Source organism: Pithys albifrons, chromosome 2, assembly GCF_047495875.1.
Source record: "Pithys albifrons albifrons isolate INPA30051 chromosome 2, PitAlb_v1, whole genome shotgun sequence".
Lineage (NCBI taxonomy): Eukaryota > Metazoa > Chordata > Aves > Passeriformes > Thamnophilidae > Pithys > Pithys albifrons.
Genome location: NC_092459.1, coordinates 35,034,147 through 35,054,984, shown reverse-complemented (window position 1 = coordinate 35,054,984; position 20,838 = coordinate 35,034,147). Strand labels below are relative to the sequence as shown.

At 38.4% G+C, this 20,838-nt stretch overlaps 1 protein-coding gene across 3 annotated transcripts in view; it reads right to left on the bottom strand.

Moving 5' to 3' along the window:
* The window catches only part of ORC3 (origin recognition complex subunit 3), a 39,215-nt gene that overhangs the window by 15,456 nt on the left and 2,921 nt on the right, over positions 1-20,838 (bottom strand). For all 3 annotated transcript variants that reach the window (XM_071548725.1, XM_071548724.1, XM_071548726.1), the window contains 12 exons: positions 20,369-20,423; positions 18,008-18,105; positions 15,354-15,498; positions 13,840-13,944; positions 12,938-13,092; positions 11,737-11,873; positions 8,517-8,676; positions 7,230-7,343; positions 5,288-5,421; positions 4,764-4,827; positions 2,229-2,345; positions 1,304-1,383 (listed from right to left, as the gene is read on the bottom strand). In XM_071548725.1, coding sequence (XP_071404826.1) covers positions 1,304-1,383; positions 2,229-2,345; positions 4,764-4,827; positions 5,288-5,421; positions 7,230-7,343; positions 8,517-8,676; positions 11,737-11,873; positions 12,938-13,092; positions 13,840-13,944; positions 15,354-15,498; positions 18,008-18,105; positions 20,369-20,423 — 1,364 coding nt within the window. The remainder of the gene's footprint in view (positions 1-1,303; positions 1,384-2,228; positions 2,346-4,763; positions 4,828-5,287; positions 5,422-7,229; positions 7,344-8,516; positions 8,677-11,736; positions 11,874-12,937; positions 13,093-13,839; positions 13,945-15,353; positions 15,499-18,007; positions 18,106-20,368; positions 20,424-20,838) is intronic.

Genomic DNA, 20,838 nt, shown 5'->3' with positions numbered 1-20,838 from the left:
TGAAGAAATTGTATTGGACAAGTTTTGTTAGGAAAATGACAGACTTTCTGGATAAAAGCAAAGAATCATCATCTATGAAAGGAATGACCACAATCACTGTATTTCTATCAAAGCTCCCACAGTGGGAGCCAAGACCAGGAGAACAACAGGAGAGAGATGAACAGATAAGAATAAAAGGGGAGCAAGCCAGAATCTGATGGCAGCATCAGCTTTGAGGCAGAAGAGACAGACAAATTCAGAGAGGATGAAAGCAAATTAAACACAGGAGAAAAAGGAGAGGGAAAATGGCCAAGTGTTATTAAGAGATTACAGAGAAACAATACAGGAAAGCAGAATGATGCATTTGTGGGCAAAAGTTGATAGGTGACCGAGTGCTGTCAAGATTCAGGAGAGTCAGAGAAGGAATAATAAGGAAAGATTGCAGAAATGACAAACCAAGCATGTAATCCTTTCAAAGGGATAAGGGTGAAGAACACGGCGTGGTAGCTATGGCTAAGAACCACTCTGGTGGCTATGGCAAAGGTAGAATTTGAAGTGTATATTTACTTGTGTATATGAGCCCAGAAAGTTATTCTTTACCTACCACTGACATGTTTCTTCTAAGCAGTTTTCCAGCGTGACAGATCAAACCTCACCAGCTCAGAGACTCCAGAAGAAACACTCACAGTAACAGTGTTGCATCTACTCAAGTGCAGCACAACCCATGTACCATTTGAATGATGCAATTATCAGGAAACAGACACTTGCCATGTGTCTCTTTAAAGCACATTTAAAAGTCTGTAGCTGTAACACTGCAATGGAAATATTTTCTTCTAAGAGAATTGGCTGGCAACGCAATTATAGACTCTACTAAAGTCCTACTCTCACAATAACACAAAATTTTAACTCAGTCCCTGTACAAACTATTAAACAAAAGAAGGACAGAAGAAGTAAAATAAAAAAGAAAGGTCTCAAGCTATTATTTATTTGGAACAGATTCTAATTTTCACAGCCAACTGAAACTAATAATTTGATTGATAACATCTAACACAATCATACTTTAGAAGACAAAACCCAGCTCATGTTCTCATTCACACAAAATAATCTCAGTGGTTTCATCATAATTACTCAGGGAATATGAGATATTAGAACCTGGTTGAATTTTACAGAAATCAGTAGAAAACCAAAAGTGAAAACAGCAGGTTTTGCACTTGCAAGCAATCCTAAAACAGGTAATATCCTCAGCTTTAAGTTGCGGAATAACTGATGACTGATACTCTCCATGTGTACAGTGGTATTAAAACAAAATAGGGGAAAAAATCACCTTGCTAGCTGAAGAGATGACTCATACTCCTTTGTCTCCCACACTTGGTTTTCCAAACATGCACAGTGCAGATCCCTGATCTGTTACACAGAGGATGAAAAAAGGATAAAGTGTTTTACAAAGCAATGCAGAAATCTTACAATAAGCTGTTTAAAGTAATATGCAATTCCTTTGCAGCTTGTTTTCCAAAGATGCAGAATGATTGCAAAAGAAATGAGAGCACTTAATATCTTCCAGAACTAAGATTCTAGTGTTGCTCTGAACCATGTTTCAAACAACTAACATTCAGACAAAGATAACTGTAGGGAAGAACTCAAATCAAATGTCCCACCTAAAACATCCTTTTATTCCCAACTACTGGTACAGTTCACGCTGCTTTTGTAGTTAGGCACAGACTGTAGTTATAGTATGTAAAACACTTAGAACTGAGAAACAAGTGCACATGCACAGAATATATTGCTCTTCTACCAGAAGAAGAAATTGCTTACCATGAGAAGGTGGATTTAATGACATTATAGCAATAGGGTTATTAGAGCAATTATCACTGTTCTTAACTATCACTTTTTCCTGTACAGAAGGTTGCTAAAAGCTCAGTCTCTTAATCTGAATTTGATGACTGACCTAATTGTGGCAGAAGAGTATACACTGTCTGCAATGCATACAGATGATCCCAGAAGTGGGAATGTCAATGTGTGGGTTCTTTTGCTGATCTGTGCATCTGCATCCCCTGGAAACTCCTTCCTGTTTGCTGACAAGGTATCATCCATGCCATAAAGAAACTCTTGTTGCCCTCCGCCCATAGTAAGAAATCTGTCTTCATTTTAAGGGGGCAAACCAGCACATTAGTAAACAAAGAGTAAATATTTATTCAGATATCATACTTCGAGAAAAAAACCAACAAACCCCATATATAACAGTACCTCACCTGCTTGCCCAAAGGATATTTTGGAAGAGAAGATGTGAAAACATGGAGACATCTCAGAACTGAAACATAATTGTTATGGTAAACATGTAAGTCCTCCAGCAACTTCTGTGTTTCTTCCTACAGTGACAGAATAATTTTTTAAGTCATTCTGACATCCACTTAAAACTCTCATAGAGCACTTAAAAGTAATTTTAACATTGTAGTGTGCTATGATTGAAATCACCAATGTTAAATTAAGATCACTGTATTTCAACAGCTCACTGCATTCACACTGCATATTGTTAACTGTATGTACTTTGTGCAGCTCATCAGATATTTGTTATTCATTAAAATTATTATTTTACCATTTTCACCTATAGTTAGGCCTTTGTATTTGCTATGTTATCTAACAATGAGACTATACATCATCCCTTTAATAGGCAATGACTAGTTATATAGCTACTTTTATTAAAATGTGCATTTTTATATTACAAATGCATTTAATTCTTAAAATTGTGGGTGGCTGCTGTTTTTATTAGCTAGGTATACATAAAAAGAGCAGTTCACAGAAAGTAAGGAAATATTCAGTGGCTGCTCCTATGTGTTCTTAATTTGACTTTTTTATACTCATGAGTTGAGAACTGTAGAAAAAAAATCACGTATTAGGAAAAAGAAACTATTGACTGCTGCTACTTAATTTGCTGAATGGCATCTCATTATCACTGGCCTCTCTTGGAAGCAGATATTAACACTTCCGAAAAACCACACTCCAAAATTCTGGTAACTACACTAAAGTACTCTGGGCGTTACATTTCAGTTTGTGAATCAAAAGGTCTTCTCTCCCCTGTCTTCAGTCAAAGATAAAGAGGAAAAAAACACAGGATTCTCTACATTGCCATATAAATGCAGCTGATAAAGGATATTGCACATTTAGGGGCTAAGCTTGAACACCAAGTTTACCTGGTCCTGAAGCATGAACAGTAAATTTATATAAAATAGTACAAAAGTGACTTTGAAAGTGTTTCTTTCCAAAGTTCGAAATGATACTGTAGATTAGCATGACATACAGAATAAACAGCTCCTCATCAATGCTGCAGAAGAACCTTTTCTTCCCAAGCACACCACACTGCCAGCTTGGCAGGGCACTAATGGTCCTACCCCTACTGTAGAGGTTAGAACAAATGCCTTCAATTGGAATTTGTGAGAAGCATCATACACACGTAGGCACAAAAATTCCGGCTTCCTACGCAAACTTACAGGGTGAGGCTTGTGAAATAAATATTACGAAACATAAGGTTTAAAACATATAAAGCTGATGAGTCTTCAACTTTTAAAGTGGGTCTGAATATGTATGGCCAGACTCTCCCCATGTGGGTGTGCCCTTCCAACCTGTGCAGTGGATGTTTTAGGTGAGGCACAGCGTGTGCAGAACTGGCCCCACCGTTTCAGTCCTGAGGTCCATCTGCCACGGCCGAGCGAGCTTGGACAGTGACAGGGAAGTCCTCGGGACTGTCACAGCACCCGGTACTAACCGGGGCTGACCCTGCTGAGCATCCGAGATGTGACAGGATGGGATGGCAGGGAGGCATTGAACTGCCAGGGGATGGTCCCACTGAGACTTGAACTCAGGACCTTGGGATTCAGAGTCCAGAGTGCTCTCCTTTACACCACAGGACTGCCAGCAAGGGAACAGCAGTAGCTTAGTCTGTTTTTGCCAATGAAGATTATGGATCATAAAATGACATAAAATGATGCCTTGCCTTGACTCCTGTAATTGCACTTGCAAACTTGCCTGCTACTAACCTCCCTTCCAGCCACTATCATAGTTCTTCACACTTGAAAAAGCCTCACAGTCCAGGAAGCTCTGCTAAGACAAACTAATAGCTTTCTCTCTGTAGTACCATTTGCCTGACAGGTTAGGTAGACTTGAAGAGTTAGGAGAAACCCTTTACCTTGAACAATGCTTCTATTGGGAGTGGTTCAGGTGATGGTGAATTCCTCAAGGGCTCACAATAGTAGTAGTGTGACTTCAATCACATGACAAAGCTTCATATAAACATGTAACTAATTGAAGTTTTAATCCTGTATGAGATCTAGTGTGAATGTGTGCCTAGGGATATAGACTTGGCCCTACTGAGTTAAATCAGAAACTACGCAGAGGGCATGAAGGATTAAGAGCTTATGAAATAACCTCCAAGATTACTTACACATTCTTTCAGACTCTTAACTGAACTTCCAAGAAACTCAGTCTGGGGAAGCACAAAAGGACTTGGCCATAAATAAAGCATGCAATCTTCTCTTTAAGCAGTTACGTCTCTTAACGTAACTAACTTCTTGATGCAAGAAAGTTGTGCAGCTTGATATAAAGGCAACCCTAGAGATCTGGAATTTTGACCCGCCAATCCTAATTCTTAATTACTGGACATGAAGTACAGTATGTTCTGTGTGAAAGATGTTATATAGAACTATACATCTTGGTCTTGTATTTTATTATGCTCCATGAACTAATACATTGGGCAAGTTATCTGTTTTCCAAAGATGTTCTTAAAATTCTACCTTTAAGAAGTTGTCTGTTGTCAGCAGTGCAATCTGTTTCCCTGACTCTTGCTTTTCCACATACCTGATGGCAAGAAAGAAAAACAACATAAAAATTATAATGTAAAGAAAGATTCTAGGGTTTCAAAAAATAAAATGTTTATGCTACTAGAAAGATTTCTTTGGAAAGATTCAAAAAGGACAGTCCAATCCAACAAGTTGGAAGGCCACTCCAAAACCATGGAGATTATGCTCCAAATCAGCTTAACAAGTTCAAAAGTGATTTATGGTTATTTGTCATAATATCTTGTTTCTGTATTGAGAACAAGAAGAAAAAAAAATCAAGTGATTACACATGACAGAAGCTGTACTCTCTAGATCAGAAGATTAAGGCTTCCTGTACTCCACTTGATCAATTTACCTTTGCCATAGAAACGTGCACAAATGAGCTACAGTTTTTGCAGAGCTACATTTACAGATTATTTAATTCTATTTTAAAGCTGACCCAATAAATGATTGTCCAAAAAATCTATTTTCCCTTTTACCTTCTAAAAGAGGGCAGTCTCCGAATGTTTTCACACTGATTATGAGATAAAGAAGTAACTCTCTCCTTAAGATCTACCAGTTGGCAACACAGTACACTAAGAGGCTGGGAAAAGAAGTGCTCCACAACACAGAGCTGAAAAACGAAGGAAGAAATAGGGGTGTTAATAAAATTCATCCTCCCTGCTATATCTATCTACCTTTTAATGCTTTCTTATTGCTACAATGGTACTCTTCAAAAAAAATGCATTACAATTCATAAAGATTCCATAAGTCATTACAGGACACTGATTATACAATTTCAAATAGTCATGTAACTACCTTCTTTGCTGTATGTGCTGTTCATTTTCAGTATTTCATACTTCCCCTCTCTTATGTAATGACTATAAGCTTGTCAAATATCTTCTATTCACTTACATGAATTACTGCATTCTTTAGGTTACATATTCAGCTCCAATGCTCACAAATAACAAAGGCTGCATTTAAGAGATATGAAGAGCAACAGCTGTTTGCTGTTTTACAAGCAAACTTACCACATGTTCTAATTTCAATTTCTGCTTCATGTATACAAAAATACACTGTTAAGCTCTGTCTGTGCATACATACAAATTCACTTTATCACTGATTTCACCTGCATTAAACATTTGCAATATCAGGGCCTTGCAGAACATTAGCATATGCTCATCACATCTACTCTAAAAAACCAAACAAAACCCAGTCAAACAGACTAGCTCACTAAAAACTTTTAAAACATAAAAACTACCAAAGACAAAAGATTCTCTCTCAGAAAAGTTAACATTATGCCTAGACATAATGAGATGATACTGATACCTTCTATTCATTATATAGAAAATCTGATATGAAATTGCTTCATCCTTGAATACTTTTAACATACAAGGACTCAGCCATACAATGTCACAGCTAGAACTTGCATGTTTGTATCAGGCCAATGGAGAATTATTAAATTTTGCTGACTCTTTCAAATTAGAGGAGTTGAAAAGTCCACACAGGTCTGTCTGCAGGAAGAGGTACTATGGCTAGGATATTTCTCCTGGCCACATGTAATCATTCAAACTTAGATATCAAAGAATATGAGAAACTCTAAAAGTATATAACATTAGAAGGGCATGTTTTACTAACAGGGTCACACATGGAACCAGGCAAGAAAGACACAATTTCACAAACCTGCATTAAAACAGATTACAGGGACTACAAATTACTCAGAGAACTCTTGTCTGCAATCCACAGAAGTTACAAGGAGACTCAGACACAGAAATACATCTCAATATGAAGAGCTACATAAGTCAACAAAAATTTAATTATTGTGCTCTGTACAGGCTATTTTGGGAAACATTGAACTATTCCACTTTGTCTCCTCAGAGAGGAGAAATGTAACTCCACGTTCATGCAGAGCTGCTTGGAGCACAAACATTAACTACTCTGAGGCACGAAGCAAATGACCCTGTAGCCCTTATTTCCCTGAAAAGGTAAGAAGTGTGCATCCAGAAACTGTGTGAGAAGAGTTCAAGAGGGGGAGAGACACTACTATAGCCTACTCACAACAAGGCAAGCCAGATCCAAGTACCTGGTAGAGACAATCAGAGCTGGAGAGTTCTGACAGGGGTGTTAGAAAGCTACAGGTTAATCTACAGAAAAATATAGCTCTTTCTACTCACTTAGGCAGGTCACCATTTCTAATGTAACCATAAAATAATGAGGGTTTTAGGGCAGAGTAAGCTTTTACATGCTTCTCCATACCCATCCTACAAGTTTTCTGTAAAACTCTTACCAGTTAAGGTTTCAAAACACACATCTGTTCACAGATCCAAACTGTTTCCAAAGGACACTTTTTCAGGAATATTAGGTCCTAAGAAATCTTTCAGTGCCTAGTAATTACCTTTTGTTTTCACAACCCTAATTTGAATTCTTGTTACCACTGCCTACCTGAAATCCTTTGATAAAATTCTGGACAGAAAAATCGTGGTACAAGAATATGTTGATGAGAACCTGCAGAACTTTCTCACCCAGTTTAAAGGGAAACTGGTCTGTCAGGAGCAACTGAAAGGGAGATAAAAAGAAAAAGTAGCCATAGCAGAAATTTTCTCCTGAATTCAAATAAGCAAAACATATATATATAATTTGATACAACTCTCACTATGTGTTTGCATTCAACTAAATGAGATACTAAATACAATTCCAGCTTCTAAAATCAGTATTTCTACTAATGCAAAGATTTTTTTCAGTTTATTATTTTATCACATTTTTCTAAGTACCTTTTACTAAAGCAGCATTTGAAGTTAGTTTTGCTTAATGCTATTTTTGTATTTCTTTGTAAAACTGCAAACAAACAGACACTGCTGTAACGAATAACACGACTTTCAGCACGTGCAACAGTAATTTTGGAAATCCTGCACAAAGCAGCGTACCAAGAAACCCACAGGCATAACATTTATATGGCTTGAACATTTGAATAACTGAGCTAATGTCTGAAAGGTGGCAAAGCTCAGGCTGAACTGTTATTCTTCTCACTTTAAAGCTATCTTTTTCTAGAATAAAGTGAAACTCAAATCAAAGCACTACTTTGAATAAGAGGTTGTTTAGCCTGGAGAAGAGGAGGCTCAGAGGTGACCTCATCACTGTCTAGAACTACCTGAAGGCAAGTTATAGCCAGGTGGGGGCTGGTCTCTTCTCCCAGGCACTCAGCAACAGGACAAGGGGGCACAGGCTCAAGCTCTGCCAGGGGCAATTTAAGCTGGACATCAGAAAGAAATTCTTTGCAGAGAGAGTAATCAGGCATTGGAATGGGCTGCCCAGAGAGGTGGTGGATTCCCCATCCCTGGAGGTTTATAAACTGAGATTGGACATGGCACTGAGTGCCATGATCTGGTAAATGGACTGGAGTTGGACCAAGGGTTGGACTTGATGATCTCGGAAGTCTTTTCCAACCCAATCAATTCTATGATTCCATGAATATGAAAGTGTAACTGGCCAAGTCCACGCACACAGATCTCAATGCAAATGAAAGATGGAAGCAGTTGTTTGAGTGTGTCTTACTGTGAGAAGGGAGCCCAGCATTAAGCTACCCTGAAGCCATGAGTAAAAATATCAAAAATCCACAGCTCTCAGGAACAGATTCCTTTTCAAAACCTTCAGATAAACTTATCTTAAAGGCCACATATGTAGACTGTGCTTCAATACACACACACTCCTTCTATTTAGAAAGGGAATTACCTTGTCAATTATAGTAGACAGGTGCTCCTTACAGGAAAGGGACTGGAAAAGCTCTATGCACAGCAGAGAGGAAACAGAGTGAGGAAGTAATCTGTGGATAATCATTGGTGATGTAGCAATTCCAAAAATCAGCACTAGAGGTAATTCATCAATATGCTGACTAGACAGTGGGAGAAGGGAGAAAAAAAAAGAAGTAATAATTACATAATAGAAATTCATGAAACAAATGCATTATGTTCTTACTACAGCACCGAGCTTAGATGCAGAAAGGGGCAAGTTAAAAGATTTGTCACCAGTAAACCAAAAGAGTTCCCATGTGGAATAAAATTAAAATGAAAGGAAGCTATTTAAAGCTCTAAAGAGGGTAAGAAAATTAAATTCTATTTTAGGATTCAAATTTCAGAAAGTATAAAAATGATGCATATAAAAGCACAATTTCAGTTACAGTTTTGTGCTGGTTGTATGTTCCCAAAGTTATATTCAGAGAACTGAATCTTATAATAAGGTGAGGTTTTCTATTTTAACAGAGAAAAAAATTAGAAGACACATTAAACAGTTAACAGCCTCAAGAAAATTTACTAATTTTACACCATTTGACCATTAAAAATAAATATGAAACCTCTCCAGCATTTCATGTTCCCATCGTACTTAAAAAAACAAAAGAATTCCAACTTCTCCAGATTAATCTTCCTCTTCAGATAATTTCTTAGTATTTGCTTTGAGAACTGAAAACCAGAACTGAATGCGTATTCAGAAGCATTCAAATTATACAAAATACAGTGTTTTCAATATTATTTAATAATTATTTTAATAATTATTTTCAACCACGGCTTTTTAATTGTTATCCCATAATTACTTCATTTCTCTACCTCGTCAAAAGCAATTGCTGGAGACTTGAACATAAAAACCAATAAACTTCATATATTACTGTCCAGGTTTGCTAACTTAGAGAACATCAAAAAGGAATTAAAACTTGTGATCAACAAATCAGAACCACCTCTCACATTTACCCACTTATCATTAAACATGTTGAAGACTGAAATGGAGAGAATAAACACAACCTTATAAAATTATCCCAAAGATCTTTTTCAAAGTGATGCCAAAAGGGTTTTTGTTCTGATTTTCACATTTTGTAGATTTTAGTAACACAGTAGTTGTAGATTTTTAGAGGGTTAATATTTCTAACAGCTTAAGTTTAATGCCTTTCTATCACTACCCCTGTCCCAGAACAGGGAGCTCAAATTCCTTTACTTAATTAATCTTGTTTAGACTCCTTTCCAAGGTAAAGAGCTGAAGGATATCAGAAGGCCTACAGAATGAAACATAAACATAGGTGAGAGTGACCCAAAAGCCAGAATTGGATGAACTTCAAGAGACCTTTGTGTGCATGAGGAAGAAGAGTTGATGAAGACAGAGGGTCTTGACGACCCCAGACCCAATTCCAGGGGGTTGGACCAGGGGTGGGACTGGGGCTGGACTGAGAAATGTGTAAAGCAATGATTGGAGGGATCTTATTATAAAAGCCATGGAAACAAGAACTGAGACACATGCATGTCATCCTGTATTCCTGTGGGCTGTAGGCCCTGTGTTATTAAAGGACCTTTACTTTTTATCTTACCCTACACTAACGTGGCTCGAAGTCCTGTTTTTGAGGGGAAGGGTCATTCACGGCATCAAAAGTATTGTAAAACTGTTGAACTTCTATTTTATCCATCTGCTACTTTACTTTAATCAACAGTCTTTAGTTATAAGACCATTTGAATTCTCTAAACATTTTTTCTGAAGACACACAAAGTGTACTTGCAAATAGTAGACGAGACTTGAACTGCACTTCATCTGTGTTTCATATGCTCATAATTAAAAATTTATCCTTGCCACAAAAAGCAAAAGAAAATGCAACTTAAAAAACAATTAAAACCTAATTTTTCACTGCCTTACAACCTAATTATTTCCAGATAACTGTGCATTTCTGATTTTACATTTCAAAATGTTCGTTTGAGAATCCATCTGCCATATTAGAAGTAGAAAACTATTTTCATTGTTGGTCTCTCAGCAAGTGAAATTCCCTGGTCCTTGTTTAGAGGTGATGTCAGGTGCATAGGCTGCAGCTGAATTAACTGTAAACTGCAGCCCCAGTTCTGATGCAACTGTAGTTTCGACCTGGGGACAAGGCGCAAGACACTCTATTTGGAGAAAAGCATGAATTTTTGATTAGCATACATAAGATGATATCAAGGGAAATAGGTTATGGAAGGACAGAAGTACAGGGGCACCTGAAGAAGTCAGCTGCTGATTACAGATCCTGACCAACTAGGGAAGTGTTACATACCCTGCTATTAGTAAGCTAGTGACCTTTAATCAGCATTACATCAGTAGTCACACAAAAAATACTTTGAAAATTTTAAAGCCTAGAGAAGAAAGATCAAGGCATCTTAAAAAATTAATTTCACATTCACAAATTCTATAATAACTAGTACCTATGTGAAGAATTAAAATCAGACACTCTGTATCCCACCCCAATCCTTACTCTACATTGGTGAGGCCACGCCTTGAGTATTGTGTTCAGTTCTGGGCCCCTCAGTTCAGAAAGGATATTGAGGTGCTGGAGCGGGTCCAGGCTGAGGGAACTGGGGTTGTTTAGCCTGGAGAAGAGAAGGCTCAGAGGTGACCTCATCACTGTCTAGAACTACCTGAAGGGAAGTTCTAGCCAGGTGGGGGTTGCTCTCTTCTCCCAAGCACTCAGCAACAGGACAAGGGGGCACAGGCTCAAGCTCTGCCAGAGGAAATTTAAGTTGGAGATCAGAAAGAAATTGTCTTTCCAGAGAGAGTAATCAGGCATTGGAATGGGCTGCCCAGAGAGGTGGTGGATTCACCATCCCTGGAGGTTTTTAAAGTGAGATTGAAGGTGGCACTAAGTGCTGTGATCTGGTAAATGGACTGGAGTTGGACCGAGGCTTGGACCTGATGATCTCGGAGGTCTTTTCCAACCCATTTGATTCCATGATTCTGTGATTAGGTGCTCTGGTTCAGAGTCCCAAGTTAGCTTTAGGATAGTTGATCCACAAGACCTACCAAATAGGTTTTTGCCCATTTGCTGCTGTAAAGAAGCAGCATCATTATAGGATTCCAATGCTCCACTGGCCTCACTGTTACATTTCAAAACAGCTGCAAATAGAAAATGGGTGAAGGAGTGGAAGAACTGAACTTGAAGTCACATTACCTGCTGATGACTATGAAGTCTTGAAGTACTTTTGTGGTGAAACTTTCCATGTCTTTGAATATGACCACAATTGGAGGAGATTGCCAGTATGTAGAAGAGGAAGTTCTTTTTTGGCTGGGAGTTTCAGAATCTGTTTTCTTTAAAGCCGTTAATTAAACATGAATAAACAGAAGACAGTAAAGTAAAAAGACTGAATCACACCTACAGTAATATATTACTCCAAAGTGACGTGATTGAACTTTTTGTCTGCTGTATTTATTATTAGCATCTAGAACTGCCATTTTTCATCCTTCAGTTTGGCACAGCATGAAGTACAAAGCATAAACAGATTTTAAGCACACATTCCAACAAAGACAAGAATAGCTCTGTGAGACAGAACTGATGAAGTTCTGTTGGGATTGAGGGAGAAGATTTGAGTTGTGTACACAGACATTGCTTATTTTCTACATCTACTCAGTAATAAAAAGAGCATGTACTCAACTCATTACACTTTTGTTTACCACACTGCTCTGATGAAGTCATCAGAAAATCAGTTCTAACTTGTATTTGTGACAGAAACAAAGTATAAAACCTCATTAGCAAACAGAAAGATACAAGAACATTTTGACAGTTATTTTCTTACTGCTTGCCAGTGTACCGTGGGCTGCAGATGACATCATGGCTCATTAGCAGTAATACAGTACCTTTCCCCTGCATGGCTGTTCTTCCATCAAGTTTTAATAAAACATCTCAATACTCCTGGGAGGAAAGGATCTGGCATGAAGTTGATACTGCATTTTAAGCTTCTAGTTCCCAATTAAACTTATGATAAAATAGTACTTCTTGCTTATGTTTCAGAACCCTGAGATTAGCTTAGTTGGTTAAAACTTGGTTGTAATAATGCCAAGGTCATGGGTTTAATCCCCTATGTGGGCCATGGACTTAAGTGCTGGACTTGATGATCCTTGTGGGTCCCTTCCAACTCAGAATAGTCTGTGATTCTGTGACATTCATAACGTCATCATTAACTACCTCCACATTTGTTATATGTATTACATATTATAGTCAATCACCTTGATCTCAAGTTATGTTTTAGTATTAAATTAAAAGTTAACCTTTAGCATTTTCTCACAGAAATATGAGTCATTACATTTGTTTTAAACATATCTAAAGGTTGGCATTTTCATCAACTGTTGATTAAAAAATAAAACAAACAACATACCTTTGTTACACTTTTGTACCATTTGATAAGAGAAGACATTGAACAACGTGTTCTATTCTGGGAAACCTGCACACAGTCCTCATCTTCCAGTGAGTCCACATCTACGTAACAGTTCATCAGCTGCCCCATCAGCTTCTGCATCAGATTTTTTATGCCTTCACAGTACATTTTTAGACATATGGTAAAGACATTTGATTATTCAGTAACACGTCTCCAATCCACACTCTAAAATATGACACCAATTATTTTTTATATTATCCCAACTATTTCTCACATTTCTAATTATTCTCCTTCTCTCTCCAGAATGCACATCTCATGCTCTGGAAAGCATTAATGCATGTTAATGAAATAAAAATTATCCTATTAACTTGCCTAGATGGCAACAATTCAGGTTAAGATGCTGGTCTTCCACCTTTCCTGAACTCCAGTCACCTGCTATTAGTGACCTAAAAATAAAGAAGGCAGCCAATCCACAGAACTGAGGATACTGCCATAATTGATTTTAATCTTTTTATTTAAAAAATAAAAAAGGACCAAGGAGAAAGGACAAAATTTTATTCTACCCATTCTCCCACATAATAATGTGACTTGTAAGCATTTAAAAAGCGGAATGCATATGTACATTGTCCAACTGAACAAGAAGACAGCCAGCCTACAGTATCAACATGCAATGCACTAAGCAGCATGTTCTTGACATTTATGCTACAGCTCAGTAGTATTTCAGTCTTTGTTGATTTAAAAAGAACTGGATATGTCTTAAAATACAGTAGATATTACTGCTATGATGACATTTTTAGAAAGTCTTCAAGATCCCCCCATCCACTATTCTTACATTTGGGGATAAAAGCTACAACTTCTAGTTCATTGATTCAAACAAGCAGCAAAACTATTGCATCATTTACCCGGGCAATCTTTGGCTTCCAGCAAGGCTATATAAGGAGTAATGTTATTCTGAAGGAAGTCTGAGAGACTTCTAAAAGTCAAGTCATGGTCCGTAACATTTACACCTAGAAAAGAAAAAGACAAATTTTTAAGGGCATTTTTCCTGTGATTTGTGACCACAACGACTGAATAACAAACTGAACACCAGACAAAAGCCAGGAGATTCCATTCCTTCCTTAAGTATTTGAGCGTGGCATCAGCTCTGACAAAAAATTAAAAACTAGCACAAGACTAGACATACACGTTGATAGTCCCTGATAAACAGGAATCACTGCAAAGACCCCTCATATAGTTTGGTGGGGTTTTTTAAAGATTTCTCAAGACTGCAAAACTGCAAGAAGTAGGATTGGTTTCCCGACTTCCCTGCTATTGATACCCTCAGAAGCCATCCACTTGTCTGAAGACAAGAAGTTAAGCTCACATGCACCAGAAGAAGGATACTGCATATGCCCAAGTCCTGGATCCTCACATGGCTTATGTAAAGAGGAAAATTACTACGAATGAGTATGAACCTCCATCTGAATTCACTACCTAGTATTTACTGTCTCTGTTATCATCCTCAGGTGACCAAACAAAAAAATGCCAAAAACAAACCAAAAAACAAGCCCCTCCAGAAGGCAATTCAGAGCTTCCTTCACAGAAATATTCAGAGCAGGAGCAACTTACTTTCTGTCTTACTAACTTACTATCTATAAAAGCAGATTACTATTTTTTAGTGCTCATATGGTAAGTTTGAAGCACTGGCTGATTTTAGGTTCCCTAAAATGATCCTGAGATTAGCTCAGTTGGTTAAAACTTGGTTGTAATAATGCCAAGGTCATGAGTTCAATCCCCTATGTGGGCCATTGACTTAAGAGTTGGACTCGATGATCCTTGTGGGTCCCTTCCAACTCAGAATAGTCTGTGATTCTGTGATCCACTGAAGATGCAATTAACTTACTTTGAATCAGGTTTAGGATTATAATTACAAACCCTTGAAAGAAAGGAGCAGAGGAAAAAACCCCAAAATCTTCAGAAATTTACTCTTTTTAGTAACAGGCATTTTCTTCATCCTCTGCTCCTTTTCCAAGACAAAGACATGGCTTTCCGAAATGAAAATGCACATGCACTGAAAGAACATCTATCAGAAATACAGAAGCTATGTAATTTCATGGTTAAGTCATAGAAACCACCAAGCAGGTTGGTGGCAGAAACAGGGACAGAATCAAAGTGCCTCAGGTAAAAAAACCTGAATTGCTACCCACTGCCTAAGAAAGAGCTTTAGGAAAGGTGTTGACATACTGGACTATTGTGCATTTAGACAAAAGGGGAGGGAGGTTTTATCTTGCTTCCTCCTCCTAGCCCAATTTCTTCTATTAACATTTTTGAAGCAGATATTGCTCACAGTAATTGCTGGGAGTCAGCAATGTAGTTTTCTGTGATGTCTGTTAGTTTTAAACAGATGCATGTAAGAAAATGTAACTTAAAAAATTACCTAAGACAAGAGCTGCAGTAGGGATTTCTCTGAACTTCATACGGCAAGTCCATTCTGTCGTCTTCTCTTGAAACTCAGAATGAGACCGGCTCAAAAAACTGACCAGATTATCAAGCAACTGCTTGTTCAAGTCTTCCTGTATTTTCTGTAAACAAACACAGAGATTTTATTTATAAAAATATGAAAACGCCAGAGTATCACTCTGTAAAGGTCATATGAACTGGAATTTCAGTCCCTGCTACAACACTAAGTTTGGTCATGACTATTTGTTGTGCAATCTGAAAACCATTACCTTCACAGTAGAGCTAGTGTTACTGTATTTTAGCCCTGCACTTTGTATTTCTAACCTAGATGCTGGTAGTTCAATTGGAATTCCTTACCACACAAGAAAACAATATTTCTGAAAGCCCTAGATGAGATTTATCATAATAAGAACATTTGCAAGGCCACTTCTGACTGCAGGGTTCAGAACTGTGATACCATGCAATACCGAAACAAAAAAGCCATGCAAAATTCACCTTCCAAAAACAAAGGACAGTTCCCATTGTACTTTTGTCAGCTTTTCATGTTGTGAGAAGCAGATGACAGACTGTTCTGCCACAGCACAGTTCATGACAGACATACAAAGTACAAGAGCACTTCACAACAAAGTACCTGGAGGTCAATTTCTCTCCATTTTTCAACACCTCAGGATGATTCTCAAGAACTAGGAAAACACCAGCACATGGCCTGCCAACAAATCACCAGGTAGGAATACCCTGGCAAAAACTCTGGAGAACATCCTGCCGAGGCTCCCTTAGCACAATATCAGAACCCCTGGAATATAAATCCAAGCTAGCAAACTACATCCATCCCATGTATTCTGCTACAGACGAGGTTTACTACACCAGGGTTTGAAAGTTTATAAGAAATGAAATCCCACCTAGATAAAGTCCTTACCTACATGGCCTAGCCTCAAAGATGATGCTGCTTTCAGCAAAAGTTTTCCAACATCCCTTACAACCTGAATTATCACACTTTTTACAATGTAAAAACCATCATCAGCTAACAGTGGGATTAAAGGATGGTAATTCAAAACTCATTAGGAAAAGCATCACGGATACCCTAGAGGCTGGATGAAGGAAACTCTACATGTAACAGCAAAAGTAACTGCAGGTGATGTGCCTTTGGGCAACTCAAACTCCAAGGAAAAGCCCATACAAATTCATCAATGAAGGATGAACTGTCTTCCATCAGGAGGAGTAAGACCAGAAGAAAATATTTGGCAAACTCCTAACAGCCTCAATGAAAACAAGGGTAGGAGATTTAGAGCAAGAAAGAATGATGATTTTTCAGACTGAAAGCATGGTGGGCTCTGTGCTTCTCACTCCTGCTCTGTCACAGTGGTTAAGGGAGGCTTTCATTATGCTGGGCTGTGCCTGCTGCTCTGGGAGAAAGCCTTGAAGAATACTAGGAAAAAATCCAACAATCCTTCAGCCAAAAAATCCTGTAACCACTGCTGGCCACACAGGAGTCTCAAAAGTCTTGACTACATTGTGTCTGAGAAAGGAGATCCAGGAAAGGTCTTTTGGAAGCAGCCACAGCATGTCATCTTCCCTACAGTCCAGCACGGAGCTCCCAAAGTGGTTTCTGATGCAGCTGCCACCATCACTGCCAGTGATGGTAGTTACCTATCGAGCTGTGGTGGCTGTCAGACAGACACCAAATATACCTCCACAAACTTCTGTGTGTTCTCTCTGGTTGGCACCGCAAGGTACTGCTTTACAAAGCCTGGCTAGTTATGGTTTGAAAAGGCTGCTGAGTAGTCCAAGTGAGCCAAATCACTGAATAGTAGGAACAGAATTAGAGGAATTTATGAGTTTAGCCCAAGGGTCCAGATGTTAAGCTACAACCATCTGGCTTCTACTTCACATCCCCAAACAAACTTTGGGAAAAAAATTCTCATAATACCTAGAGCCCAAAAGCAAACAGAGGAACATGGAATACTTGCCCAGAATCCATGACACTGAATAGAGGAGGAAATCCTTGCTGTACGGAAGCAATTATCCATACTGTAATGAAAGCCAGCTGGCTATAGGGACACAACAACAGCATGCCATGCAACACACAACAATTAGGAGGCCACAGTTCAGTATGAAATTAAGTCTGACCCCCACCAGACAACCCTGTTCATACTGTCTGTATGAATTCAATAGACTATTTGCAGCTGTGTCATTCGGTATTTGATGTCCATGCAGTTGTAGTCACATAAATCCACTGTGAGTCCTGGGCTGCTGTGTATGAACTCTGTCACACTGAGGTCAAGGCCAGCCTGAAATCCTCAGAGGGCTGCCAAGCATTAACTGAAGGCAGAAAACAGCAGTATGCCAGGAGTTAATAAAAAGGACAATTAGTAAGAAGAGAAGCTGAGAAGCAGCAGCTTGAACCACCAAAAGCATGTAGTTCTGTGGTTAGAAGTAATGTGTAGTTGATGGATTTACTATTACAATTTTATATTATGAACAAGGATTTCAGCCTCAGCTAGTATCTCTGGCCCTCTTATTGTGTTAACTGCCTGCCCCTTTAAGCATGTAAAAAAGATCTCCAGAATCAAAGAAGGAAGTAGCATTGTTATAAGTGCAAAACACTGCTTTAGTAGGAAGTGCCAGACTCACCTCTGTTTCTGACTTGATTTGATTCCATAAAGACCGACAAGTTAAAAACTGCAACTCACTGTCCTCTGAATTACCACTTCTGTTTCCAAAATCACCAGCTAGAAAGACAGAAAGCAAAGGAAAACACAAATAAGCTTATGAAAACAAAACATATTTTTTCTTGAGACTAAAACAACTGAAACGAACATCTTAATATATACATATATTTGAGGGAGATCACTTTCCTCTTAACCAATTAATTAACTGCTGGTATCTGGTAGAATAAGCGAGGAAACAAGCAGAATATATTACCCAAGTATGCAGGCAAAAAGTAAAAAACTGACTTCCAACTCAAGTCCCATATGAGCTAAAGGCTAAATCAGAGCAAAGAGCCTTTATTATTAAAATAAAACAAAATTTAAAAAAAATCTTTTCCTTGCTTCAGAAAGATTTGTGGGTCTCTTTCACCTATTAAGTATTTAATCCTTCTTCACTATCAGCATTGCTTTGATCTTTAGAAAAGAACCAGTTGATGAGCACAATCTCACAAAGCACAAAAACCACCCAGAACAGCACTGTAAATTATGAAGAAGAGGCATCCCTCATTCTCCATTTTCATTGTTCCCCCTAAACTATCACATCATTTGTATGTATGTATGGCCAGACTTCACGAACGCAGATTAGGGCAGGGCTCTCCCCACGTGGGTGTGCCCTTCCAGCCTGCACAGTGGATATTTTAGGTGAGGCACAGCATGTGCAGAACTGGCCCCACCATTTAAGTCCTGAGGTCCATCTGCCACGGCCGAGTGAGCTTGGACAGTGACAGGGAAGTCCTCGGGACTGTCACAGCACCCGGTACTGACCGGGATGACCCTGCTGAGCATCCGAGATGTGACGGGATGGGACGGCAGGGAGGCATTGAACTGCCAGGGAATGGTCCCACTGAGACTCGAACTCAGGTCCTTGGGATTCAGAGTCCAGAGTGCTCTCCTTTACACTACGGGACTGCCCCCACATCATTTGTATCCCTAAGAAAAATCAGTTAAAATACATAACTCACTCTGATTACATATGCCTTAGATTTTTAGTTGAAAAAAAACTAGCTACCATATTACTGGTAACATACCAAAGCATAACATTCTTTTTTACACAACCAAAACTCAAATTATAGGTGCAAATGTGCTCAGAAGGCCTTCTGTGGGGTCTGACAGTATTATCAGCTACTGATGCTGTGGAGTCTCACAACTGAAACTTCACAGGACTGGGTTTCCAGACTGGATGGATGCACATCAAAGTACTGTTTTAAAACAACACACTAACCAGCTGCTGTGACACACCCAACTAGCTCACCTCTGCCTTTCTTTTAGGCCTAGTTCAGTCAGATTTATTTTTCTGCCTCAAAGCATTTGCTAACTAGAACAACGTGTTTGGTAGTTTATCCAAGTATTAATAACTTTGCAAAAATTAAAACATAACATCCGGTAAGGGATAATTTCAGTGGTTTAAGTGCATAGGTCCCGGTTGTTGGTTTATTTACCTTGCAATGACTTGCAATGACAGACTGGATTCTACTCCCCTGCCTCTCACTCACTGAACTACAGATGTCACAACTTCGACAGTAAAAATAATTTGGGATTAATATTAAAGAAGATGTTACAGCAGGTAATGAATGAGAGCCTGTGGTGACCTCCACAAAAATCTGGTCTTATTAATCTCCCTTCCACCGTTTTCATACAAATTGTCACAGCTCTGGTGATACTAAAATTAGTTTAACCTGGGAATAAGAACAATAAGTTTCCTAATGGAATCTCAAACAGCAACTATTTAAGCAGCATTATTTGTGGTTCCAAGAAGAATTAGTCCTGTTCAGTGTTCCTAAAATGACAACAGATCTAGAGATACACATCTAGAGAAAATATACAGCAAATACTAGTGGACAGATGCCATGGGATCTTCACAAATGGCTTTTCTTTCTTCTTTTTCTCAAGAAACTTAGGCAAACTACACAGAATATGAAACTTATGGATGTGATATAATTTCTGACTCCTATAGCTTAAAAGTGGCTCATTCAGATGAATTGTTTATCAGTTAGTAAACAATTTATGGTAGCATTGTAAGGACTTCTTTTGTAAAAACATAAATATGCAAAGACAATGACAGCTATACAATCTTGAGTGCTAGAGATAAAAATAACCCCCAACATTTACAGTAGTCAATACTTTGCTTGTGTTCCTCTGAAGAAATAAGTTTTCAGCAATCAAGAAGCAACAGAAAACCTCACACAGCTATGACAGAACTCATCATATAAACTTAATCAGATGTGATGAAGCTTCCAAGATTAAGCATTCTCAAGCACAGAAACATATATGAAAATGCACTAACCTGTTCTCTGAGACAATCTTCTCTTCTTGGCACTTGGTTTAAAAACAAAGCAGCCCTAGGGAATAGCAAAAAAACCAGACTTCAATATGCTCAGTCTGACCTGCTCCTGAGGCCACTTTATTATCCTTTCATTTCAGTGCTCTATTAAACCAATAATTTGAACTGAATTGTCAGCCTCTTAAGACTATCAAGTTACATATTGCTCCTTTATACTCCTATTTCATGCTGGAACACCAGTGGAAGCTGTAACCCAGGATACTTGTGAGGAACTTTTACATCTTTCCACTATGTTCTGCAATTTAGTCATCTACTGTAACAGCAGCAGATTCTTTAAATGTCTGAAAACCTTCAACAGGTTTAGAATTAAGAGGAAATGATTCCTTGGGGGACACAGTACAGTTTTCTCAGTACAGTTTCAGTTAAAAACAAAACAAACAGGAAGAGGATGAGATGAATAGAAAACAAGTTCC